General features: G+C 43.9%; 2 protein-coding genes across 3 annotated transcripts in view; one reads left to right on the top strand and one right to left on the bottom strand.

Moving 5' to 3' along the window:
- Positions 1-27,973, bottom strand: part of cmtr1 (cap methyltransferase 1) — a 506,633-nt gene that overhangs the window by 402,633 nt on the left and 76,027 nt on the right. The gene's annotated exons all lie outside the window — the stretch shown is intronic.
- nhsl1b (NHS-like 1b) overlaps positions 1,527-27,973 on the top strand; it is an 85,258-nt gene continuing 58,811 nt past the window's right edge. Inside the window, exons 1-2 of one of the 2 annotated variants that reach the window (XM_030111077.1) lie at positions 1,528-1,716; positions 1,753-2,077. In XM_030111077.1, the coding sequence (XP_029966937.1) occupies positions 1,759-2,077 (319 nt within the window). In that variant the 5' untranslated portion in view covers positions 1,528-1,716; positions 1,753-1,758. Of the gene's footprint in view, positions 2,078-27,973 lie in introns of both variants that reach the window. The other variant, XM_030111079.1, reaches the window with a different exon arrangement.

Genomic DNA, 27,973 nt, shown 5'->3' with positions numbered 1-27,973 from the left:
TTTGTCCTTTTGGAATTTAAAGAGTGGTGGGTGCAGACAGGAGCTGGACAAACATGCCCTGCTGTCACACCGCACACTAGATCAAGGGGGCAGAAAGCGTGCTGTCCAGGGGCCATTTCGAGCACCATGAGGGGAACTTTAAACTCACACTGTAGTGACTGTTTGACAAGTTTGTTTTACTTTTCTAATGTGTCTCCATGAGAACTTCAACATTTTTTAATTTTTTTTAATCACTGATCCACTAAAATCAAAAGAGAAATAAGCTTCATGAAGTTTCATATTTAGTTTTGATGCACATACTAAAACTATATCTTATGATGTATTTAAAAAGCTTACACTACAGTTCAGAATGTGAATGTTTTTCTGCATTTAACCTTTTTTTGCACTGGATTTCGACGGCTTTGCTTCTCTTTTAAAACTTTTTTTGCCGACACATTTTGAAATTTTTACTGTTTTCACCATTTTGCCTCTTTTTAACCAGCTTTGCAAGCTTTTTTCCAACCAAATTTTGATTTTATTCTTTTGGAAATTCTAGACATTTCATTTTTTAGGCTGTTCTATCATTTTTTTTACCCATTTCTTGTGGTTTTAGCTATTTTCTCCTATCTTACTTGTACCTTTTTTAATCCCTTTTGAACCAAGAGTGAGTAATCATTTTGAATAGTTCTGTGGTATGTGTCACTATCAGATGAACAGTTCCATGTTTAATCAGGTTTTATGTTGTGAAAACTTCTTGGAGCCACTACATAGGGACTATAGAGCCGCAGGTTGCAGGCCCCAGCTGTAGACACTCACTGAAGTGGCACAGAAGATAGATGATGGATGGATGAATGCATCTCCTTACCACTCATCCACTAATGACAGGAGTGTTTGCTTGTATGTGTGAGAGTGTGCATGTGATTACGGTGAAGTTGTGGCTTAGTTTTATTATATTCTGAGTTTTGTTTTAATAATGTTAAGCACTTTGTGTTGTTTTTTTAACATGAGAAGTGCTTTATAAATGAAGTTTGATTTGATTAATTTCCTTTGATCAGCTATTTACTATAATTTTACGAATTAGAACATCAAAATGAATATTACAAAGTTTCACTCATGACTTTTATTTAGATTTCATGCACTGGTTAAACACAAACATACACTGATTGATAGATTTGATTTATTTTTAAATGGAGGATAACATACACCACGTTCTCCACCCTCGCCGAGATTAAATTCATGGAATTATCTGCAGTCACTTTACAATCTTAATCTTTTTATGTCCGTTTTCTCTCAATAGTAGCTGGAATTCGCTTTATTTTTTTTCTTTGCGCCTAGTAAAAAGACATTTGACTCGACATGTTGCTGTTGCCGTCGGTCTCGATCCGGTTCCGTCGCTGGGAGACTCCGCTCCAGGTTTTCCGCTCCACCCGGGAGGGACTGGCAGGTAAACTCCCGCCTGTGGCTCCGCTCCAGCCGCTACAGGTGGTTCTCCGCGTTTTCATTGTTGCACTTTTCCCCGACTTTTCCTTGTGTTTTTTTTTTCTCCCAACCAGCCTGCGCTGTGTCTGCTTGAATTTGAATAGACTTTAGGAGGCAACGTCTCCGGTGAACCGGAGGCTGCAGCGTGCGTTCACACACAAAGATATGGCGAGACTGAAGGACCGGACTCTCTTTAAATCAGTGGGAACCACAGGAAAGGACTTGTTTTAAAGCTCCGAGGGGATTTCGTGGTGTTTTGCTACCTTTCCTGGAGTTAATGGTGTGAAATAAAAAAAAAAAATGCCCTTCCATCAGAGGAGCGTGGAGCCGCGTCGCGTGAGTCGGTTGTCGGCGAGGGACGGCTGGAGGCGCGGGGAGGACGCGGGGAGACGCCGGCTGAAGAAGCCCGTCCTGTTCTCGTCCCTGGACGAGGTGGGCTGTCACACGCTGACCAGCGTGATCCACCAGCTCTCCGACCTGTCCCGACATGCCAGCGACATCTTCCTGGGCATCGAGATGGAGGCGGGCATGGTGTTCCGGAGGTCGTGCAGGATCCACGGACGGCTGCAGGTCCTGCAGAACGAAGTGCGCAAGCTGGACCCCAAGAAAACCAAAATCCGTAAGTCTGCATGGAGAAAAAAAACAAAACAAAAAACTTTACTTTCTCCCCTGGGGTCACCTCTTGTGAACTCTATTTTTCATCAGTATGACACAATAGCCTGTTGTTGAACCCGGCAGGTGCGCGTAAAAGTTTTACTTATTTTTTTCTCCACTGCATAGGATGTAAAGTTTAGTTTGTTGAGTTGAATGCATCAGTGAAAAGCAGGTGTGCCTGTCTGCTCAGGGATAATAACATAGTCATTGGTGTGGAGGGGTCAGGTCCAAGGTGACTGTTTGTCCACTGAAAGTGACCAGTGTCTCCTGAACACATGGCTCTGCTTGTCTTGATTGAGACTTATGTTAATTGGGGCATTGTGGCCTGTCAGAAATGATGGATTTCCCCTCAACGTTACCAGCCATCTGTGTTCAGCTCTTTAAAGGACATCAAGATCCCAGAAGGCCTAGCAGCCCATTTTAATAGTGTAAACAAAGTTGGTCAACACAGAGATAAATGGAAAATCAATTTCCTGGCTTGTGATTATTTCCTTTGTGTGCCATTGTAAAGCTACCTCTTGGAGTCTCCCTCACACAGACACACAGACGCACACACACGGGTTGTATATTAACTCAGACTTTACTCCCTCTGTGGTGACGGTGCCAGGACTGGGAGAGAGACAGGCCTGTCATATTATCTGCTGTGATGTTGAGCTGCTGCAGATCCCCGGAGTCGACACATATAGGCATCTTTGTGCCACTGCTTCCTTCTCAAACAGGTTGTTATGTAGTAATACCTATAAACACAGTAGTTAAGGGATCACGTTTCCTCCCGATTCCCCCCCATGGCTCCTTTTGTTCACCTGATTCACCTCTGAAGTGTGCTGTGAAGGAGGATTCAGGATTCAGGAGTGGAGCCCAGGCTCTGCGAAACACTGCGGGATTTCAGTTCTGACTCAGTGGCTTTTGTTTCCTTTTTACTGTCCTCGTTCCGACATCTGATCAGTCTGCCTGTCCACCCTGTCTCGGGTCTGAACGTGAGTCACCCTCATGTGCACATATAAACACACGTACACAAGGCTGGTTCCAGGGAAATGATAAGCCGAGCCGACAGATCCCAGACTGAAGTAAATGTGATGTGTGACGAGCAGCTGACTGAAAGCATTCTTCTGAGGGGAGCCTCCTAACTTGACGGCTACCAGACTTTTCACCATCACACGGCATGAGTCAGCCTCTCCTATTATCCGTACCTGTTGCAGAGTTGATGCAACTCAAGGCCGGATGAAGTTTTTGTTTTGTTTTGTTTTTTTTTTCTAAGAAGTTCCTTTTAAGCCATCCACTGAGTCATCCGGTGCAGTACAGGGTGAAGCTGCAGACAAGGTGTGAGAGAATAGACAGGAATGCTGGGTGTTACGTCGTGATCTGCCGTTTCCAGCTCCCACATCGCCCCAAGGCCATCCCTGACTGTACTGAAGCACTGGCTGCAGATTGATTTCAAAACAGACGTGCGAACCGAACGCTAATTCCTCTGAAACATCCTCGCTTTCACAAGTATTCCAGGAAAGGATTTCTGATTTTGAGCCTCCCTCACATGACAGCTGGTAGAGTTGTTTAGAATGAGTTTCTGTGTGACTTAAAAAAATGGACATGTTAATACCTGAACTTGTAACATGAGTTCTCGTAACTCGGTGTCTTCAGGTTGTGTAGTGAATGTAGACTGCTGTGTATGTTTTATCAGCATTATTTTATCAGCATGCAGTTTGCATGTGCAAATGAATTCCCAAAAGGATTGAATGGTGAATGGTGTGAGCTACATAGAAAAAGTATTATTTGCATTTAAATTCTGAATATTTTTTCTTGCGGAATTGAAAAACAGGCGTGTCAGGCGTGTTAAGTGAGACATTTGATAGTTTTAACTGAATTGAGTTTGCTGTAAGCAGCACACCTGAAGTTATTCCATGTTTCGGTTTTGTAGCGTCTCCTCTTCTCGTGAGAGCAGCTTATAAACGTCTTAAGAGACCAGACATTGGAGATTTTGGAAAGTATTGTTGTTACGTTTTTGTGTGAGGCCCAAACATCACGATCATCCAACACTGAGCCTCTTCTTTTTCCCCTGTGTGAAGAGGATTCCTCCACATTCTGAAAAAGGTTCAACATAAAATTTCAAAAATATTGAACAGCTCATCATTGATTGTAAATTTGTTAATATTTGAGATGCTTTTTAAATGGTCAAAAAGTTTTCATAAGTCTTTCCTGTCAGTCTGAGAGACTCTGTTTCTACAAAATGTTTGTTAAATATTCTGGCTTTAGTTTCCACACAGCTTTTTGGAGTTGGGGTTTTGCATGATGAACAGTCGCCGGTCACTCTGTTGTCGTCTTTCCCTGTCGGTCAGGATTCCTTTTCTAACCTCCACTCAGCGATGGATCATGTTACTGGTGAGGGGCAACAAGAGGGGCACCCCCCCCCCCATGTGTACGCTGACAGACTGACATTGGGAGAAGGGCGTATTTGCCTCGGTGTCGTTTTGTTTGTGCAGACACACTAAGTAATCCGGAGCGGTTTGAACAGGGGCATGATGGGCAAATGGATGTGGATGTTGACCGTCTCATGTCAGCGTGGGTGAGTTTGCAGCGTAGAGTTCAGAGGTCGTTCTCTCCGCCCTTTGTGGGGGAATCACTAAAGACTGGCTTGATTTTTTTTGGCTGCAGGCTAATTGAGGGCCACGTCAGGGCCGAGGAGGTGTCCACTGCCACACCCGCTTGTTGTTATTTTCCTAATGATATTGAACTGGGACAGGCGCTGACAGAAGCTAAATATAAAGCAATAAAAGTGTTTGCGAACTCAAAGTGCATCTACTTCAGTATCCTACTGTTTATGTCTGGGTAAAGGTAATCAGTTACCATTTTTTGGTAACATTAGTGACATGAAATATATTTATAATGGCCGGTTGTAACATGTAGAACTCGGTCAAATACCATAATAAAACTGTTTTTACCTGTCGTGTCTGTCAGAGCTTTAGGGTTTGAGATAAAAGTGGAGTTACGTGCCACTTATTGTACTTTTTTCTCACGGTTTCGTGTGAATCACTACGAAGAAACTACATCTGATTCATGTAAATCCAGTAATGGAAGCGTATGCAGCGTAATCCTTTCACAATTAAAGTAATGGCTGCGCAGATATGAATGCTGAAATTTAGATAATTACATAGAAGTCACTCCGAGATCTTTAAGTGCAGGTTTAGTCCGGCTCCAGTGTTTTCCGATGCATACGTCTGACTAATCAGTGTCGATCTTTACTCTCATGACTTAACCGCTTTCTTTTTACTGACGCTACTCACCTTTTAAAGGTAAGCCGAGGTTTATGTGTACATTTAGTCTGGTTTCCTGTGTTTCAGTAAAATAGGATAAATACAGTGGTTACGTAGAAGCGTTTGATTGCTTTTTGTTTTGATTCAAATGACCTGCAGCTCATTGCTGTGCCTGAACACATCCCGTGGAGATTCTGGCTCCTGGCCTGACTGAAGGCCTTTTTTCATCACCCACTAACAAATGACTGCTTAGGCTCTTTTGTCAAGTGGGCCTTTAACTATGTGTTAAACACCAAGTCCTGTCTGCCAAATATAACCCCCAGTCGGCCTGGGAATATGCTATTTTAATGATTAAAGTAGGTCAGACTAGTCAAGGTTAATTGGAGCTTGGGAGAGACTCGGGGCCTCCCTGTCTGTTATCTCGATGCCCACTTCTGTCAAGCTCAAACACAGAGCAAACAGACAACATGCCTCCAGCTGACCTTTCCGGCGTCCGACTCATTAATTACACCCACATTGTAGCAAACATTCCTCGCCCCATCCTTTAGATATTTATACTCATGTGTATTTGCCCGGTAATCTTTCAACTTCACCACGCTATCATGTTTAAGGGTGTTGTGCTTCTTAAATACCTTGAAGTGTGGGAACCGACTCCCATGGCTTCCCTGTTGATGGACATTTGTGGCTGAAACTCAACTGCTCAACTGCTAAAGTCGCGTCTATATCACAAACCAAAGAATAACAAATCCCAGCCATGCCTGGATAAACTAATTGCTGTTTATGGTTTTTAGCGTCGGTTTCCTGTCGGCCACACAAACAGTCTAACGCCCTTGCTTATCCAGCCTCGGTTCCCTCGATCGCTATTCACTCTGGTCCAATGCGGTCCCTTTCCATTCATCAATAGAGAGCAGTAATTACGCAGCCAGAATCCACAAGTCGGTTTCCCACACGGCTCGTTCGGGGAGAAGCTTCTTGCCGGGCTGCGGACGACCTTCTCCCAATGTTCAACAAAGGAGAGGTTGAGAGAAGGGAAGAGGAGTGAGGAGGGGAGAAGTCGAGGCACGCTGACTTTAAGTTAAAGTTGAGATGCGTGTATTAGTCGGTCTCGACGTACCGTGGGAAAAGAGTATCGTTCTTGAGCTTCCTGTGAGATTATTTTCTTAATGTGCATGCTTTCATTTTGATTTCATCAGCATTATCGGATCATTGAGGTAAAACTGTATTCTGTGGATTTGATCTGGATTTGATCAGTTTTCTAATGGGTTAATGTCTTTAGATTGTCTTTCCTCTATGAATTAACTGCAGTAAGCAATGAAAACAAAGACTTGAGTGTAAGTGTAGCTGTGTTCCCTAAGTCTGTGCACGATTAAGTGCACGTGGGAGTCTCGGTGTCGATGTCCACACATTCGCACATGTTGAGGATCTTACAGTTTCGCAGGGTTTACATGTTGGCAAATTGATAGTTGACTGCAGTGAGTAATCCAGAGTTTAACCAGACCGACGAGAAGATAAAGTTTTAATCCCAACCGTGCTGACCGCTGATGCAGCTCGACCCCCTCAGCCTTCCCGAGTTTCTCTCATTTATCTGCTTTTAGTGTATGTGTGTGGTAATGTGCACGTTCTGATGTGGACACGCTCAAATGTTGTATATGTTTAAATGTTACACTTTGGAAAGACAGTGATCACATGATTAGGAACAAAGGTTATCATGCCACTATGGTCCCTGGTTAACGGTTAAGTTAACGGCTCATTAAAATATTTTTCTTATTTAATTCTCCAAAAAAATCTAAATGTAGCAGCATACAGTGTCAGTACGAAGGTCAGTGAACTCACGTAGTTACCTGTCGTGGCCTCGCCATTACCCAGATGTTACATGTGTTGTGTTAAGGTGGATTTATTGGCCTGACGCCGGATGTGTCGAGGAAAACCAGCAAAAACTCCATAATCAGGATTGTGAGAAAAAACATCATTTCTCGTATCCATGGAGGGAAAACACAGAAAATTTAACTTATGGAGTATTTATAGACCTTTACCTGTACCTAACTTGTAATTACTTTGTACTATACCTACACCAAGTATCCTAACATGTGACCTGCCACTCAGTGATCAAACCGCAGCACAGAACAACCTGACCCTGCAATGATATGAGTCTATCTGAGCTGCAATTATCCCACACTTTTATCCCACACTTTTAATGAGCAAAGTATGATTTGCCTTTGATTAGGTTTTTATGCACTTTATAAAATGACATGTTTCATGACCAGTTCTTTCTGATTTATGGAGAAAAAGCGCTCAATAACCACCTCCTCTGCCATTTTTTTCTATTTTCCTGTCAGTTGTCCAGTCAAGGTGCAGCAGTAGAACAATGCATTGATTTAATACAGGCTTAAAAATAAGCCGTTTTTAATCACAACCTAATGCTTAATGGTGTAATTAGACAGACCGACGGCACTGAAAGCAGAATTTTGGGGGAAGTCTCAAAGTCAATGAGCCTGTTTAGACGCACATCTTTAATTGCTGCAATAAAGTCTGACGCAACATTTTCATTTTCCGAGTCTGCACTCACAGATGTTACTTGTTGCTTCAGCATATTTTACTGTCACCCACTCTCCTTTTTTCACCGACTGCTTTCTCTTCCTCTTTCCTGTGTTTTCAGTTCTCTTCCCCTGTCCCCTCCCGCCTCCTCCCTGCCCTATACCTCGCTCCCTCTCTCCCCTCGTGTTGTTTCATATGGTTTCCAGACCTTTTCCTCTCTCATCTCCGTCCATCGTCCGGGCTTTGATGTCGGCCCTCAGACTGACCACAACAAAGACGCAGCCCCCTGCTCACCCTTCATCTTTCTGTCACTTGGGCCTCTTTTGTAATCAGTTAGAGTCTCTCCCCGTGCGACGCTTTTGTTGGCACATTTGTAAGGAATATGCATTTGTAAGGAGGAGCACAGTGGAGTATGTGCATCGTGCCCTTGGAAATTTTGCCGAATTTTCAGTGCCAGACAGCTTTTGTGTTTTTGTTTTTGGTTGTTGCACTTCATGTGTTCACCAGACTACAAAGTGGCATCGTTTTAAAGAGAAATAATCAATTTTTCCAGAGTTATAAGAAGTTTTTGCCAATTTACAACAAAGAACCTTAACAAACACAAAGTTCTTTGCTTTTATGTTTTTTCTACGGTTGGATGGATATGGATAGATGGGGATATGGTTTGTTCCTGCTGGTTGTCGTGCAGTCGTGAGAGGTACGGACAAGACAGGATGGCTCCGTGGAACAGCTGTAGACTTCAGCTGCTTGTAGCATGAAGAAGGGAGATGATACGGTTACCTATTATAGAAGTAACTCAAGCCTCCTTTGTGACTTGGAAATGAACATATGCACTGATAAATCAGGTGAGAAACTTGTAATCAACCTGACACATTGAGTTTTTTTTTTTTTTACTTGAACATGCATCTTGTGGGTTTTGAATTTTTTTTTGCAGTGGTTTTGCACAAATATTCGATTAAGCGCTTGAAATTCAGACATAGTTGAAAGTACTCTACAAGTGGAAACGATACATGCACAACTTCACATGTGCACTAGCAATACTTAGAAATGAGCACAAGCATATATAACCACGTGTCGCTGACCGCGTGTGTCCAGAATGATTCAGTGAAGCAAATCTGACGAAGCTCGAGAATTACAACAAAAAGATGGAGACATTTAATAAGAACTCCTGTACGGGTGCACACCCATCACTTCTGATGGCAGAAAAGTAACGGGTGCACGGCATCCTGGGTAAGATTATAGTTCTTCAGTGATGCACACAGACGGGCAAAACACACATTCATACAGCACGTAATGACATAGTGCAGCAGGTGGGAGATCATCTAACAGGAGCATAAAGGCTATTGTTATCCCGGAGTTACACTCAACTGCCCACAAGGCCTGGAAACACACACACACAGGCTGACGTTACGATCGCCTCGGGGTAAAAACGCATGTATTTTTGCCACATCTGTCACTTGTGTCACCAAACCAATGCAGCGAACACCCAGTTGGACACACTCAGCGGTGCATGCTGGGAGCCATCCATATATGTAGTATAATTGAAACTGCAATTGGACAAATGAGAAGCATAAAACACCAAGCTCATAAATATCTGGAAAACAGACCACAGAAAAGCAGGAACACGCCGTTATTGTGTTGCGATGACGTTGAGCTGATGGCGAACATGTGCGTCTGGAAGCTGGCCGGAATGAGCTGAGAGGTGCAACCCACTGGCCGATTCTTCACAAAACAGCTGTTGGCTGCATTTTTCAAAGTTTGAACAACTTGGAAAATCTTCATCTGAATAAACAAACTGAGTGAAAAGAATCTGATTTAGATTGACAAATCATTTGACAACCTGCGGTACACGTAAGTAGTTTACTGCACCGTTCTGAAAATGTGTGTTTACATGAAACTGACAGAAACTCTGAAAACAATGCAGTTTTCCATAAAGGATTACACACGTTTGATTGTCTTGATGACAAGTTGGTATTTTTATCAGTCTCTTGCCAGTTTTAGAAATGGGTTTATTGTGTGTCTCGGTCTCCACCCTGCCCTCCGTGTTTGTGTCAGAGAGCCGCAACACAATCTGTTGTCCCCCGACTCCTGCCAAGGGCCAAATAGTCCATTGTCAGCATGTTGACCCAGGTTGTTATGTCTGTAAACATGCTCATCCCTGTACAGTGCAACCTCGCAGCTGTGATATACGCTGTGGTTATTTAAGTATTTGTTTCCAATAGGGATACTATATTTAGAGACACTTTTGTTTCCATTAATCTCTGAATAATACCCTGAAAGTGAGGTATGTTAGTTTCCATTATGTTCATCATATAAAGTAAGTTTTGCCTTGAAATCTTCCTGATGTTGTAGAGACTCCTCGCTGTTATTGAGTTACCATATTACTTGTTGTGTTTGACCTTAACTTATAGAAAATCTGCTTGTTCATCAGTTCATAGATCATCATATTTAACACGCGTACTGTAATCCATTAACTTTATGAAGATTGCGAAGTTTCAATCAAAGCTAAGTGAAGCCAGAACCTTTGGGATGATTGCCGTGATGAGCTGCGTTATATTCTCAGACTGAGTGGGCTCAAGTGTGCAGCAAGACGTGTTGTTCCGTGCAGGTTAATATCCAAAAGCTGGGTTTGAATGTAGTTACAGAGTCTCGTTGATTGATTTTCTTTACTAATTTGTCCATTAGAGAAAATGAACATGGCACAAAGTGCTTTTGTCCATTTGATTTTTTTTTTTTTTCCCCGCCTGAGGCAGCTCCTTCGCTCTCCATCCATCTTACTGTATCTCCACTGAACTCTACAGTATGTCTGCGAGCATCCGAGAAGCTTTCTGTCACTGTGAATTATGACATACTGGATGAAGGAATCCCTGCCGACTACTGAATCTTCTGCTGTCTCTGCGCCGGCCGTCTGCCTCCTTCAACAGAGACCTCATTGTGTGGGTTTTTGTGCGTATGTGTTCATTTAAACTTACTGTGGCCCTCACGCGGCCGTCAGTCAGGATTTAACATGGAACAAAGACCACTATCCCTCAGCTACCTCTGACTTTTGGCTCCTCGCTGTTGGGTTTTGGTGTGGTGTGATGTCTACATATGTTTGGATTATTGGTCGGCCCACACGAAGCCCGAGGAGTCGTTTGCGTCCCACATTCGGTTTCTGTGTCCTCTCCCCTCTTTTTATTTGTTTTTTAATCCGCTTGCCGTCTGTAATTTCAGATGTTCTCCACCTCCTGCCTCCAGCCTTCGCTTTGTTGCAGACATCGCCCTCATCATGTGGAAATTTCTCTTTGGTTTCCCTCATAAAACATGCCATTAAGAAAAAAAAAAACGATTGGAACAAAGCAGTCCCTTCAAAATAAAATTAAAAAAGAGTAACTGATGGAATATGTATCACTACAACTTGTTTACAGGGGAAGAACATTACTTTTCCTTTTTATTAGCTCATTATGCAGATGTCTCCCTGTCTGCTTTGTGCTTTTAATCAAAAATCTTTCAGTGTGAATGAATCCAGACTGTGATCCGTCTACCTTGCTGTATGCACACACAACAAATGACTGCTGGGTTGTTATGTAACTCAATTTGAGTTCTCAAGGAGAAAAACGAGTTTAGGGACCGGTCGCAGCATGCGCACACATTTATCCATCAACACTGAAAGGTGGGTAAACTCAAAACAGTGAATTAAGTGTACGTCAGATAGTAGCGTGGGATCATGAATAATCTTTCTCGTATCAAAAACTTTGTACATTAGTCAACCGAGTAACCTCTGGCTGATGCGGCATAATCGCCTTCACCAGGATGTTTTTATTTTCTTAACATCTTGGTGATCTACCGCTCCGCGTGTTTGGATTCATCCGGGCAACAAAGCACTCGATTGAAATGGAAGGATTATCATTAAGCTCCTTCCTTTGAACATATATGTCAGATGCAAGAAGTTGCCCAGCAGTGGATTACCAGGCCCAGGTTTTAAAACCTATTCATCTCAGCAATGGCACGTTAACAGCAGTGAGCGAAACTTTTGATATAGAAAACATGTTTTCACTTAGTTTTAAACTTTTGACAAAAAGTAAGGAGCTTTCTCTGCAGACTGTGATGCTGCATTTCCATGTGCATTTGCGGGATGAGCAGCAGAGTGTGTGGGTCCCACTCGTTAAGTTTTCCCAGATCTTCTCAGTCAGTGACAAAACGGTTTTTCTTTGTTGTGAATTCTTATTTGTCGTTTGGGAGACCGGATGACTAAAGTCTGTTGATGCTTCCCTGACTGTTTGTGGGTTGTTTATATAATGTGGCTCTTCCTCATTCCTTTTTGGAGGAAAATGGCAGAAAATCAGGACAACGAAAAACCTGAGAAGCAGCGTCTGGAGGTTATAATAGTACTTAAACGTGTTTTATTTAGCTTTTCGGCCGCTTTGCAATGAAATGTTTGGTTTAGATGATGACATGTTCACACACACACACACACACACACACACACACAGAGGGAGAACATGCAAACTCCACACAGAAAGTGCTCCAAGCCTGAACTGTGGAATCGAGGATAATGTCGCTGTAGGGGAGAGGTTAAGCACTGCTCCGCTGCTCGGCGGTCATCCGGATGAATTTCTGTAAACTGGAGCATCTGGATAAAGAAGGAAAAGGCTCCATCTGAATATCTGGCAAACATGTGGCATTAACATGTCGCAATGAAATACGACTTCTGAGGAATCATTTAATCCAGTCAGTCTTTATTTATGAAGCACTTTTCATGCAGAAAAGTTTCACAAACTGATACATGATACATAATTGGTACCATTCATAAACGTGCACTTGCAGGCTGCTGAACAATGTTCATTTTGTGAGTTTCCACACGGCATCAGTCTGTAATCCCACACATCTGTATGCTCACATCGCCTGGCGGTCCAGCTGTTACGTCCTAATACGTGTGCCGTTACTTGTGTGTGTGTGCGTGTGCTTGTGCGTTCAAAAGAACAACAATGCACATTAAGAGTAGCCCTCCCATGCCGCACAGTAAGAGGGGATTTTTGGAGTCAGTGATGCAGATTATGAGGAATATTGTTTCATGCGACTACAGAGGGTTAATCTCCTGAAACCTTCCCTCCAGTCTACACGCCCATTCCTGTTTCTGCCCAGTGGAAGAGGCTGCAGGAGTTTATGAAACTGAAATGTCAATGTTTTATAGGAAACAATCTGTCGATTTCACATCACAATCATTTTTATTTTAGGTAAACAAGTGTTTTAAGGTTTATTAAAGAGTAAGTCTGCAGGAAAATACATTTAGCTTCTTGCAGTGTCCTCTGAAAAGTGTGTTTGTGGTGTGTGTGTGAGACCTGCTGGTTTCTGGGTGTAATTCTGAGTATTTGTCATTACATGTTCTTTGTGACTGCATGAGGAGGGTGACATTTTGAAGTTGTTTTATGAAGTTTTTATAATGCAGAATGAGTCATCTTTGTCCACTTTCCTTTGAAGTCTTTCTTCATGTATCGCAGCCATTCTGACCTGCTGTGGCGGCGGCGGCGGCTGAAGTCGCTTCCAGTTTATCTCAATTAAACAAACACATTGCAGGGATTTCTTTTAGTCCTTCAAATCATATGGTATTTAATTTTAAATACACAATCTGGAAACCATCCCATCACGTATTATTTTTTTTATTCTCAATCAAAAGTTTGGTTGACGACTTGTTCATCAGCTGAATCTGCTCGATCTGTCGAGTCTTTCAGTCCCAAACCTTCATGTGTGCTCTCCAGGCTGCTGCCTGTTAATGTCCCGGTGTATTTACTCAGCTGTGTGCCTGACCTTCTCCGTCTGCGCTTGGAGCGTGCGATCGAGTGGGAGAGCGAGGCGCACCGTTACCATCAGAGCTGTGCGACTGGGTGTGTTCCCTGGCCTCAGGTGTTTTGTCTTCTTTTAAAAAGTTCATCCAAGTCCAGGTGATGTTGGTACAAGAAAAATCCCTACAAGTACTGCATACCCATGTCTTTTTTTTTGTTTTTTTAATTTCTTCAGAATGGGTAATTTGTGCAGTTTCCACATCTGTCTGTGGGAATTCTGCTTTCTTCTCTGCTCAGTCTCTGTTTGGATCCTGTCAAGTCAAATCACACCAAACAAAAGCTGAGGTTAGCAGTGACAGTAATAAACTCACAATATGGTGAAGAGAGCTTGTTGTACTTTCCTTAAGGGGGCCTGAAGGCAAAATAAAATGGTTATTTCTCTCTGGAATTAAGAATTCTTCGATTCCAGGAAACTTGCTTGTACAGCATGAAATGTAGTCGCAGTGAAGTGATCTAATGGTTCTTCCTCCAGCTGTAGGACACTGAGCGGCTGTATCGGGTGGTGTTATTGTGCGCCTGTCAGTGGGGTGATGTCTCGGTATTTGTAGGTCAGTTTCGCTCACGTTGGATTCACTGCTGTTTTGTGACGGATCTGATTCCTTCCTCAAAGCGGTTTTTGCATATTTTCTGGTGATCTGGGTTTAAAGTTGCACTGCCCCGCCCCCGCCGCCCCCCCCGCCCCCCCAGGTGATTTCACAATGCCTGTCCAATTTCCAGTTGTTAGATTTCAGTAGCAAACTGAATAAGTGAACTCCCAAAGTGGTGAGCCTGGACTTGGTAGTAGCTCTTAGGTGATCTCTAACATGAACACAAACTTATCTCCATCTGCAGCCTTTATTAAAGAGCCTGCCTGTCTGTCTCCTGCGACGCCTAACTCCTCAGGTTTCCTGCATAAACACGCACACGTCCACAGACACGCACAAACATCCCTCCTGCGTTTGATCCGTTATTTTCAGTGAGGCCCACAGCAGCGAACAAGGCAGCTCCACATAAAAGAAAAAGCCCCTTCACCCCCCCGTTTTTTTTTTTCTTCTTCTTTTTTTTTTCCTGCTAAGCACCCTCAGCCCCAACAATGCGCCCCTACTGTCTGCTGGAATCGAGCTGAATTAACCCAATCAGCTGCGTCCCCCAGCGCCGGGGCCTCACCTCCGCCCCACCCCCTACCTCCGGGGACTGCTTGGAGAAAAACTTGTTGGCCTGAAAGGTCCTGAATGAAGTTTGCGTCGGCGAGGTCGGTTAATAAGCCCGGCGAGGAGCCCCGGTCTTGAGGGAGCGGTCTTCTGGGGCCCCGAGCCCCAGAAATGTGGAGATGAGACTGAGAGCCTTTTGTTGTGTTTAGACTCGGGCAGCACCGAGTGGTCTGGGTGGAAATGTCAGATCCCCTTGGGCTGGGGGGCGGGGGGAGAAAAATCTATCAATCTTTCTCTTTTATCAAACATTTATGAATAAGTTCGGTCTTTGTTCTTCATACCATTTTATCTTCTAACTGGATTTCTTCTTTACACCATCTTTTTTTTTGTCTTTATTTAGCTTTTAACACTTTATAAACGTGTGAAAGGATGTTGCTGAGACTGTTTTGTCTTCATGACACCGCGGAGCAAATTCTGTCTGCAGGTGCAAAGAAGCTTGTGTGCAAACTTTAATCGGGGTTGTGCTTCCGAAAATTCGCAAGAAAAGCCGAACGGAGCTGGATGACGGCAGAGAAGCTTTACAGTTTAGAAAACACAGAGGCACAGTTTGCTGTAACCTCCTCTTCGCTCTTTGTCCACCGTCTTCAGACCCGTCAGTCTGACTGTATTTAGCACATCTCCTTTTCTCTCCACTCTCCTCCTTCCATTCTCCCCTGCTTAACTTCCTTTTTTTCTTTCTCTCTCCTCACGTTTTGTGCTTCTTTGTGTTTTTTGGAACGATCGGTGCACCGCCGAGGCTGACAAGTCAGACAGGGCCGTGCACAACAGAGAAGGAAAATGGAGACTAATTCCCTCTGACGGGCCTGCACGGTTACACGCTTTAAAATCGCACGCACGCACACACACACACACACGCTTATGCTTGGCCAGTCTGGAGGCCTTCCAGCACGCTGACCACTTTTTTCAAAAAGTCCCAACAACTGGGGCTCAATAGAGTGTGAGGAAATGAGAGGATGAGGTGAATAGGAGTGCCAGAGGCCGTCCACGGACTCCGGTCCCCGTTTTCATCAAACCTTTTAGCAGCGATGTGTAAAGAAGCTCTGCTCAAACCATATTCTCTTTTCAGCTTTTGTGCATCGATCAGTTATTGCAAAGTAAACATTTTGCTGCCGTCTGTTTGTTGACACGACTGAAAGACATCGCCGTAGGAAATTGCAGTCTCACTGCAGCCTTGCTTTATTTAAACGCTTTGATTTAACACCACGGCGTGCATTCGCAGTCTCTGAGCGCGCTTTATGAGCTATCTGCCGTTCTGTTTTAATTCAGGCTAAATGTTGTTTTCATTGCTCTCCCTCGCTGTCATGGAAAGACTATTCAGAGAAGTAGTGTTTGGAAAAACAATAAAAGAATCCAGATAGTTTTCTTTTGTGCTTTTATATTGTGACCGAAACTGACTGCAACGTTTCAAATTGAGATAAAAAAAAAAGGTTGTATTTTAAATTCAGTGACCAGGATAATAAATGGATGCAGAAAGGTCAAACCGGTCAGGAGGGAGGACGAGGGGAAAGGGAAGAAAGGAGCAGGGACTGCATGGTAAACAGTCACTAATAACTTAACTGGGTGTCCTAATTGGTCAGGCATGAATGTGTGTTGGAGAGAGAGAAAGTCAGGCTCTTCAGGAAATACAGCTGTCTGCGTGGCTTCTTAAGGCCAGGGGCAGGAGGTCGGAGGGAGCCCCCTATAACTGTCTGAACACACACACACATACACACACACACACACACACACACACTGGAACACACCCCTGTCTCTTCACCATATGGGAGCCCAGCCCAGGAGGGCTTTCATGTGGTTTGCCGACTCGGGGAAAGCGCTGGGAGGGGAGGCAGTTCCAGGAGCAGGGAGGTGACACACGAGGTCTAAACACACCTCCTCCTCCCACTCCTCTTCCTCCTCCTCCTCGTCTCATCACTTTGTTTCAGCTCAGAAAGACCTGGATATTTTTGGGGGGTTTGAAGCAACACAGCGGTTTGTGGTTTGGACTGAACCCCGATAGCTTCCCGTTTGCTTCCAGAGTGAGGGCGGAGTGCTCTGGGTGTAGTTGACTCAGTTTTGCCACTTGTGGCTTAGCAATTGACGGTCTCACCCCAATACCTCGTGAAAGGGTTTTTAGTGTGTTCACTGTAAACTCTGATGCAATGTGTGCTGGAGCAGCGTGCGTAGTGCTGCAGCTAGTTAGAGTGTAACCGGCTGTTAGCAGGCATTCAGCACATTGTCCTTTATATCCTGACGGATTTAGAAGCATCACCCGTGTGGCTGCACGTTTCAGCCTCTTTTCCTAATTGTTTACTATCTTCTCCTCATCACCTATTCCCAGAAGTATGAACTCATGACTACTATTCAATAGCGTGGCCTAGGAAGCTTGAAATGTAGAAACACTATAAGTCACTTGTACACACACACACACACACACTCTGCTCTCCATGATTGCATCTCCATTGTGGGTCACTGGGACACAATGAATGGAATCAGGCCACATTTCCATAGACCTGTAAACTAAAGGATGTTGGACTCATTGTAGTGTTACATTTCCCAACTTGTACTCTCTGGAGAGGAATATGTGTTATATTGTTTACTCGATAGCTGTTATGTTCCTCCCCTTCAGCTTTTTTTTGTTTTCTTTTTGCTATACTCCTCTTTGAATAAAAGAATGGTTATTTGCTGTTAACAGTATAGTACCATAACAAAATAATAATTGCCGTAAGTTATGTTCAGCTCCACATGGAGCATATCGTCCACTGTGAGGACCCGTGAAGCTGAATGGCTTCATCATAATGCATTTGTCTAGTTTTTATCGAAATATGTCTTCATGGCACAGTGTTAAAGAAGCAATTGATTATCAAATAATGCTATTAAAAGTTAGCCTTTTTATTCCACTGTGTGCCTGATTGAGTCAAATTTAAGATGATCAATGATTTATTCTGTTTTAATGCAGCTGTGTTGACGTCGTCAAGAAAAATCAGTGGGGCAAAAGATACATGAGGACATGATCCTGAGTAGCATTCTCATTTAACCATGTCAACCAGCACAATGCAAGCAATCAGCTCATTTTATGTTTCTGCAAAAAGGCTAATTCATTTGGACACCTGACACTGTCATTGGCCTCGCTTGTTGACTGCCAGACGTGCGTGTAAGATTTTACAAAAGCTGAACTGGTGCGAGACGGTGCAGATACACAGTTGCTTTGTTTTTTTTATGTGTGGCCAGTGCCCTGCTGCTGTGTGGCGGTGGCGTGTTGGCTCTGCGCCCCAGTCATGTTCTACGAATGTTAAGAAGCTGTTTTGCCATGGCGGGCGGATGTGTTGTGTCCGCACCCGCATCCGGATAAGGATTTACTCCTGAATAATTGAAGACCGCCTCTGTTTTTAACATACTAATGAGGCGCAAATCTGGCTTCTAGCGTTGGGAAGAATGAGTTGAAAAAAAAAAAAGTCGATCGCACATACATTGCGAGGCAAGAGATGTGTTGGTAGTCCACACTGTCTGCTCAGAGCGAAGCCGTTCAGCCCGAGTGGCACGGATACACTCTGACTCTACATATGTTTGCATGCACTCCTTCGTATTCACACCACATCCCCGACAGGAGCCAGTCTGCTCAGCATTTCTGAAGTTCTTGAGGTTTTTTTGTTGTTTACTTATTGGCTCCCCCTTTTTTTTTTTTTTTTTTCTTTTGCTGTTGGCTTTTTTTTTTTTTCCACCCGAGAGGCTTCATTGTCATGTTTCTCTTCTCGTATGAGCTGCTTTTTCCCGACTGGGGATTTGTTAGGTAAAAGGAAGTGAAGAGAGGAAATGCAGAGAGGATGGGGGGGAAACAAGGAAGAAATTTTTGTGCATGTGCGTGTTTGTGTGTGTGTGTGTGTGTGTTGTTCATAGTTGCGGATCTTGTGACGAATCAGTGTGTTGACATGCAGTGGATGGGGAAAAAAAAGTTGCCATAATGTGTGTGGAAAGGACGAGAATGCATTATTGGAGTGACAAATATGAGACAGTCATGAAATAAAATTAATGTATTTGTGTAATCCTGTTTATCATTTCACTTTTGGTTTGTGATTAAAGAAACACATTTGCGGATAAAGACCATTTCCTTCAACGCTGAACTGCTGCCTTGTCCTGGTGTTTCAGATAAACCCCGTTGTCCACACCTCAGAGCACTAAGCCGTGAACTAACCCTTTGCTGGCCAAGCGTTTCTCAGCATCCTGTGGGAGACGGCACTGTCAACTACATCCCCTTCCATTTCCTGCCGCCGTCGCCATCCTCCCTCCGCCGGGCAGCACATTCAGACCTCGGAGGAAAGCGGCTCTTAATCGGACAGCTGCCTCGTCCGATTGCCTCCGTCGGATCGGGCTCTGTGATTGTTTCCCCCGCGACGGGATGTGACACGTCTCTCACCGTTGTTTCCTGCTGTATTGGAAAAGTAGAACGGCAGTGACGAATGTGTCTCCGGAAAAAAGGTTACCGAAAGGTTTCCGCATGCTTTGCAGGTTATGATTACAGCAAACAATGTAAACTGCCGAAAGTTCTTCATCCCATGTAATTAGCTTTAAATATAGGACCAAGTTTATTTCATACATGGAGTTATAGGGGTGGAGTGCTGAAGAGGTGTCAAGGGTGGTTTTACACACCATGAGTTTGGAGTTACAGGATTTAAATCTGCAAGAAACGCTTTATGATGAAATTCAGGATTCCAGATGAGGGGGAACATTGTAGTTCCAGTGTGGAACTGCATCGGCGCCCTTGCTCTTTTTCAGGCCTAACAAGTTCAAGACAAAACCAGGTTCTCCTTCACTAAACTGCGTCACTTCAAACAGAACGGGGCGACTCTTCAGGCCTGATTGCTCAGCAGCTTAGCTCCACAAAGAGCCCATTTCGGAAGCGTGCAAGTGTGAGTTTGCCTGCGTATGCGCCGGTGACCCCCAACTCCAGAACTTAAAAGGCCGCGAGGACCCAGTGGAGGAGACCTCGGGCCATGCCGCAGCGCCCCGGCAACCGTCGCCTCTGGTAGATAGCGACTGCGTCGCCATGGCAACCTTGGGGTTCGGGGGTCACAGTTAAGGGAGCTTCCCCTGAATGCAGCACTCCCCCCTCACACACACCCCCTTTTTTTTAATGACAGGGTTTGATTGGCCAGTGTGTGTGTGGGCTCTTCACACGTGTGCAGCGAGGAGTTAACAAAGGTTGCAGACTTTGATTGTGCGTGAGCGTGCATCATCTTGAAATCGATGGCAGGAGGGAGAGCGTCCCGGTGAGGTTATCAGACGATACCATGCCTGTCAGTGGGCTGAGGATGTTCGGTCGGAGGCAGAGGAGGAACCCCTACGAAGGTAGGTGTGTTTTTTTTTTTTTTTTTTTTTTGGAGTGAGCATGTGTGACGGTCAGATCCATTGACCACGTGCGCGTTCTCAACTTCACGGCTCAAACTAAGCCGTTAACTCAGCAAAACAAAAGCGAAGTAGCCTGCAGTGATGGCGAGAAATGAGTGTGAAGCCAGGAAGAGCACCGAACAGCTGATGATGAGATGGGGAGCAAAAATAGAAAAAAAAATGTGTGAACAGTGTGAATTGAAGAAGAAAGGAGGGAGAGACGCAGAAAGCTGGTGGTAGTCGGTGCATTGTGCCGTGTGGGCTTCAGCTTTGTTCAGGATGCTGGCTGGGCGACATGAAACTCTGAAGAGAAACAGGAGTCAGAGAATAATGTAGAGACGACTCGATGGAAGCTGAAGAGACTCGTCTTGTCAATCCAGGTGAGGTTTTTAAATTGCACGCTCGACGCGTTGGATTGGTGTATTGTGTTGTAACAGGAAGGATGGCTTCATTCATTCGATGTGTGAGCCGAGCCTTTAAAAAAAAAAAACTGGTCTTGACAGTTTTTGGTCTTCAGGTGCATTAAGGCGCTTTTATCGTGTTGAGCTCGGACTTGTCACTTTCAGCCTTTCACATGACTGCCAGTTTAACCTTTAGACATGTTTGGATAATACTTTTAGAGCAACATGGAAATTATCTTAAATGCTTTAACTGGTTTCATTGTGTTACTAAATAGTTTTTTTTTCTCCTGTTTGAAAACACATCATGCACCATTTGTGCCAACTGTCAGCAGATAAACATATATTTAATCCCTACATTTTAGTCTTAACTGGTGTTTTTGCAATTCTTCTTTCATGTGTTGAAAACGTCACATTTAATCTTTTGGTTTGTTCATTTAGAAAGCTTAAATTTCATTTGATTATATTAAATATGATCCAATGCTTAAGTAAGAAATCCAGTTTGGGTGGAGCTCATTGCAATCCCTGTTGGTCTTTGCTCTTTCAGAAGAGTGAGTCGTTTGAAGTGGTGTCCAGTTGCGTGGCGTCACGTCCAAAGTGGATCCAGAGAGCTCTGAGTATTATTAGTCAGGTGTAGTGCACAATAAGTTGGACAAAATATCTAAAAGTCTTATGAAGACATTATTCAGATGCAACTTCATTTGACTAATAAACACAGACTTGCTTGTTTGTGTGATTAGTGCTCTTGGAGTAAAATCAGAATCAATTTGAGTCAGGCTGGGTGCCTTTCCTGTGTCTGGTCTGCTTCCACAGTCTCACAACATGTGTTTGAGATTCATTGGTGGCTCTAAATTGTTTGTAGGTGTGATTGTGAGTGGATGTGATGCCTGGCCGCTGTGGAGGGCTGGGCACTGGTCCAGTGTGTGTAAATGGTTGTTAAACATTTCTTTGTAAAGTAAAATCCTGAACTTCTTATACTAAACGCCCAAAGTTATGAAATCTTTGGATCAATTTAATATTTATTTATATTTGCTGGTGTCGAACAAAACCATTGGAAGACTCTCAGGCAGATCTGTAACTCTCCAAACACTAATTCATGAAGGCAAGGTGTTCAGAGCGGCGGTCATGTTTGTGCAGCAGCAGGAGAGGTTTCACTGATTGTTGTTACTCTGCAGGTGCTTTCTCTCCTTTCCTACACACACACACACGTGCGCACGCGCGCGCAGCTGCAAATTGCAAATTGTCAACGGCGTGACCTTGCTTATTAGCAGAGCTGCAATATTAATCATCAACATCTTCCTCTCTCGGGTTACACTTTTTAGTCATCTAAATCACCAACAATCACTTCAATAAAGTAATTTTTTCCTCTTTTTTTCCTTCAGCTACAATTACAGATGCATTGTCATGCAGGCAGCTTGTCTGGGCAAGGATTCACCAATCACAGAAATACAAAGAGAACCGTTGTTAGAAAAATCAAAGTATTTACTTTTTGCGGAAACAGAACACTAATGAAGGTGGAACTTTAGACTAGAATATGCTTGTTTCATCAACATGTGTCAGATTATTTGAATGTAAAATAATAAATGATATTATGTATCATTTGAATACCCACAGATGTATTCTGATGGTTCTTCACTTTTTGCTGACACGCATGCTGATTAATTCCTTTTGGTTTCCGGCAGTGTGGATGTGCCGCGCTTCGGTCAACCGCTCTTTTGAAATGTGCTTTTCAAGTAAATCTGACTTGATGCCAAAATCTTTACCGTCACAGATTTCAGCATAGCTTCTTACTCAAGTCTCTTCTTCGTTCAAGCTGAACAGAAGCAGGAAGTCACAAAAAAACGGACCTTTTTCTGTCCCTTTTCACGTAGTTTAATGAAGCAGTAAAACAATAATAAAGACAAAAAGTTGAGCCTGTGCTGTTGCACTGAACCTGCTGGGCTTGTTTTAGGAAATCCACTCTTTTCATTAGATTTGAATGACTTGTGTTCGGTAGTTTCGGATAAAAGCTTCTGATAATCTAATTCCAGCTTGTCTTTTCTCTCTCTCTCTCCACATGATAATTCCTGTCCAACCTCTGCCTGGCCTCATCTTCGCATCTCAACAGGTGAGTGCTTCATTTGTTACAACACTACATATGATCACTGATTTACACAACTGTAGTATTTAAGATTAAGATGAGCCCAGGTGCAGCAGGTTTACTCCTACACCGACTAATTTATGTCTCATACTCCCCACATACTGCTGCGTCAAACAGGTTAAAGAGAAGCACCATTGATTTACAGATCTGATGTCTGAGGAATGCATCTTTAGGTCAAACGACGGTAACTGTGTTGTGTGTAGTAGGTAAGCTGCGTGTGTGTGTGTGTGTTTGTGAATGAGTAGATCTCAAGACGTGGAAGTGATCCAGAAGGCTGTCTACGCTGACATGGGAAACAAACCATGTAATAGTGCTTCCAGTGTGTTGGATCATTGACCTCAGTGTTTTGTCAGTGCTGTACCACGCAGAGCCTGCAGGCGCCTTTCTGGTTTCCTCTCTACATCACACATACACACATACACACACACACTCTTGCACAGCCTTTGGGTAGCGACTCGCAGAGACTGCAGCTCTTTCACTTGAGCCATGAAATGTTTTCCCACTGCAGTGCTCTGACCTGCTCTCACACTCCTGTGACCCGCATCGCTGCTCCGTACACTGGACGTCTTTATGCACTGCAAACAGCTACAGCTGGCTCGTCCGACCTGTCCGACCGGCCGCTCAGATCCAAAGATTTACAGGCATTTCTATTATTTTTCAACTGAGGAAAAAAAAGAAGAAGCTGTTTTTGTATGGAAGTGGAGCCTCCGCTTCTGGGCTTTATGGGTTTGGGAAATGCATGCAAGATCAGAGAGGTGTTGAGAGAATTTATGATTTGACTTTGGATCTGTGTTTTGAGGTAATCAGTTTATAGCTCACATTCACAGGAGTGTGTGAACATTTTTAATTAACCACTAAAACAAGACACGATTTATATAATGATAAATAGAAAACATGAAGTTATGCAGAACATGTGTTTGGCCGATGGTCATATGGGCATCTATCAATATTTGGCCACTCACTATGTGTTGTTTCAATTTCATTCTGAAGATTTATGTGAATGTTTCACCTGTTGATGGGCCACCTGTATGGTCATTCCTTTAAAATTCAGTTTTCATGGAAAAGCGCTGATGTTTCCAGAGATTTCTATGGACTGTATTTATGAGTGTGCACAGATGTGTGTCAGTGTACTGTAGCTCTTGGACTGTGAAGAGTCTCCTGGGTTTTGCTTCATCTGGAGAGAGATTAAGTTTTTTTGTGTGTGTGTGTGTATGTGCACGTGTACTGTAGTGCTGAAAAGAAGATAGAAACTCATCTGTGGCTCCATAACTTATTAACTCTGCTATTTTCAACTCAGTATATGAGCCTTTGGGCAAAGAGTGGATGAACTCCATCTATTTTAAGACAATAGGAAAGGGATAGAGGGATAGGAAGCGTCTTTGAAAGTTGAGCAAGTTAATTCCATCAGTTTACTTTTTGCAACCGGCTTCTCCGTTGATCAGTTTCCTGTGGGTGTGGCTTGATCACATCGGATTGACCCAGATGTTTGAAACATTTTCAGATCCTGTTTTATGCTCGGGTATTGTTGTAGGTCTCACTTTCTGCCTCTGTCGTGACGTTCCTCTCTAATTCCAACACTAATGATCACGAGGCGATGACAAGTTTTATAAATGGTTTTGTTTTCTTGTTTTAAGCCGCTTGATAGATAGTCTTAACACTTACTAAGCCCCCTCCCCATCGCCACCCCACACACTCCTGCTGGATAGGAGTGGATCTATACGCTCTCTGCCCTCATAGACACCTGGGACCAACACTTGGAAAGCCTCCCAGGAGACACTCTCTAAAAATAACCCTCCATTATCCTCTTATTCAACCTCTTATTCATCTATGAGTAATTGTTAGCTCTTCACTCAGCCTTAAGGTGTGGCACACGTCTGACATCTCACTTAGTGAGGCAACTCAACTTGTCCGACTTTATCTAATGTGAAGTCCGTGCATTAGATGCGCTCACATATTTGCATCAGGTGCAGATGGGTTTTGTAGCGACACCATCAATCCATTGAGCGTCGGTGGCGTATTGTGAGGCAGCAGCGGTCTGGGGAAGTGGGCATGTATGAAATTGTGCTTTTAATGATGGTGCTTTTGTCTAGACATGTGGGAGTCGGAGGGAATCACCCTTCGACGCACGGCTACAAAGTGCACTGCTCCCGCAGATGACTGTGTTTACACCGTTTGGCCAAATCGAGTCTGTACCCTCCACTCTGCCGTGTGAGTCAGTGCTACAGTACGGTCTACTGACTTTATAGTTGTCTTTTGTTGGAGGTCTGTAGACTCCAGAAGCTACTGGATGCTGTATTAGCTCAGTTACTTAGAGAGTATCTCCACAATATAAACAGTCCTTTCTTCTTTTTTTCTTGTTGTTGGTATCGTTTCCTTCCATAGCTCGTGGGCACGTTCGAGTCTCCTGCTTCCTACTGAAACTCGGCGGTTTATCTTCTGCCGTCCAAGTTGTTTCTGGCCATGCTGCTGTGACACGTGTGGCCAAGACTTAATGCCAGAGAGTTTCCTCTGGCTTTTAAAGAGCCTCAGCTTTTCCCTCAAAATCCGGTATTTTTGGAATTCCACCCTTGTTGAGTACTTAAAGTCAGGATTTTTCTTTCCAGGTTTTTTTTTTTGGAGAAAATCTGTGCTGAGATTCCCAGCTTTCGTAGCATAGCGCTCAGTAGAAAAGCTTCCATACAGTGTTCATATTTGTGTCGTGATTACCATAAACAAATCCAAGAAAGCGCCAATGAATGCATCTGAATGAAACTGCAGCGGTGCACAGCAAGTCATTTGTTTTTTTTAAATGCATCTGACACCAATGTTCAAATCAGTTTGCTTTCTAGACATTTAGTAACTGTTTGAAGTATAACTCGACACTCTTATACTTCCACTTATGGCCCAGAAATGCTAATCCATCTCAGACAAAAAAAAATTGGGAGTCAATACCGCAAAGCCACAGCAAGGGTGAAACAGAAATGGAGAGGAACAGATCGCAGCCCAGGAGGAGGAGGAGGAGGAGGTATTTAGGAAACTTGATACGCAAAGAAAAATACAGAATATCTGACTGGGAGGGGCACGTGATTCAGAAATGCACACGGAGGATTAAGTGCGCGTGTAGACGCACACCTGTAAGCAAACAGACATTCGCAAGCAGACAGACGTGAAGAGCAGCTGTACACAGACGCACACAAATACGCGGGGGAAGCCCCGGCCGCGACCGTGCGCTGAGTGTGGGTGGCCGAAACGGCCGGCCTTTGGCTCCCAGTCCGAGGTGGGCTGAGAGTTTGGGTTACACCCCCACAACGCTGAGACACAAAGAGAGGGCTGTGTTTGGGTTGAAAAAAAAAAAAAGAAAGAAATGAAGGTACGATAAGGAGGAGAGGGATTTAGAAAGACTAACTGAAAAATGTGATTTGTGAGATGCATGAAGCAAATTAGAAATAGAAGCAGACCCAGATGAGCCTCAGACGGAGAGATGACACAAAGGGATGAAAAAAGACAGGTGGGGAGAAGAGAAATGGAGGGTGTCCAGATGGAAACTCTGCTCTGAAGCTTCTGACAGCTTGTGGGAGGAATATCTTCGGGGAACACTCTCTTTGATTGTTTTTTTTTGTGTGTGTGTGTGTGCGTTTTGACGTCCGCCGTGTCACGTGGTGAAGGAGACAACAGCAAATATGAACTCTCTCATTATTTATATATCAGTAAGAGGGCGTGTCCGACACAAAAGCTCTATTTTGAGTTCTTCTATTGTGTGTGTGTGTGTGTGTGTGTGTGTGTGTGTGTGTGTGTGTGTGTGTGTGTGTGTGTGTGTGTGTGTGTGTGTGTGTGTGTCCCCTCCCCATTACGCCCGTGATTTTAAACCCCACCGTGTAACGGCTGCTGGAGGGAGGCGCAGCCAACAGGTCTGGCCAACAAATGCTGATCTGGATTCTGCTCTTAAATCCCTCTTGAACGGGATGACTCGCTTTGGGAGCTGTTCTTGGATCAGGAGGAAGGGAGCGTAAGCCAGCAGGGAGGAAAGAGGTTTCAGACGTGTGTGTGTGTGTATCTGTGTGTGTGTGTGTAAATTAAAGCTGGTCTCAGTCCAGCTTTTAGAGGTTTCTGCTGTGTTGATGTATTGCTACCAGCTTGGATAAGAGGGATGAGCTCAAAATAACGAACGTGTGTATATGTGTGTATATGTGTGTGTGCGTGTGTGTGTGTGTGTGTGTGTGTCAGACAGCTCACAGCTGTAGAGGGCAGAGCGCCAGACCTAAAGTCAGCCCCTATTGTCACGGTAACGGTCGGCCCGCCGTCTGCTCAATCAGCATAACTCCGACTCTTTCTTTTCTTTCATCCTGGATCCCGTTCTCTTTCTTTCAGTTTGTTGATGGCAGAAAGTGTGTTTCTGCTGAAAACACACACACACACACACACACACACACACACACACAGTCACATGATTGGAGCTGACCACACACACACACACACGCATTCAGATAGTTGCTGCTACTGTTTCTTCACACATCCTGGCTTTTATTAGACTTTTCCTCTCACCATGCTCCACTTTGCGTGCTTGTTAAAAATGTGCCATACATGTAAACACATGGTTTATAATGATCACACTCTGGGCAGTAAACCTCATGCTGATAAACGGAAAAAAACCCAAACAAAATACCTTTTCTTTCCAGTTGTTTAATGCTCTTTCCTGGCTTTTTTTTATGGAGGTTATTTGTTTATCGGGTTTGCTTTGTGTCTTCATCGCAGTCGGTGTCAGATCCACATGCTCTCTGACAATCAGAGGTTTCAGCAGCGCTCCGCCACCTGTAATGAGCAAGCCCCAGTGGGATTTGATGGGCGTGTTGCCAGATTGGACTCCTGGTGGGCTGCCAGATTGGCTGTCAGCACATGAGCTGAACTTTGTCTTCACCTCTGTGTGACAGTCCAACCCTCAGTTTGAATTATGCAGGTTTCCATTTGTAAAAATGAAGTCTGCAGAAGAAAAACAAACCCAGAGTGATTTTTGATTCTAGAACAATTGATTTTCAAGGTTCAGCATCGTACATTTTGTAGTTACTTTCAGGCTAACAAGTGAAAACAATATAGCTCGATCACATTTTACCGATTAAATTGTGGTTCCTCGGGTCAGAGTGATGAGATAAATTCTCGCCGTCGTTGGGATTTGGTGGTTTCATCTCAATGC

The sequence above is a fragment of the Salarias fasciatus genome, chromosome 15, assembly GCF_902148845.1.
Source record: "Salarias fasciatus chromosome 15, fSalaFa1.1, whole genome shotgun sequence".
Taxonomy (NCBI): Eukaryota; Metazoa; Chordata; class Actinopteri; order Blenniiformes; family Blenniidae; genus Salarias; species Salarias fasciatus.
This window is presented reverse-complemented; position numbering and strand designations above follow the sequence as displayed.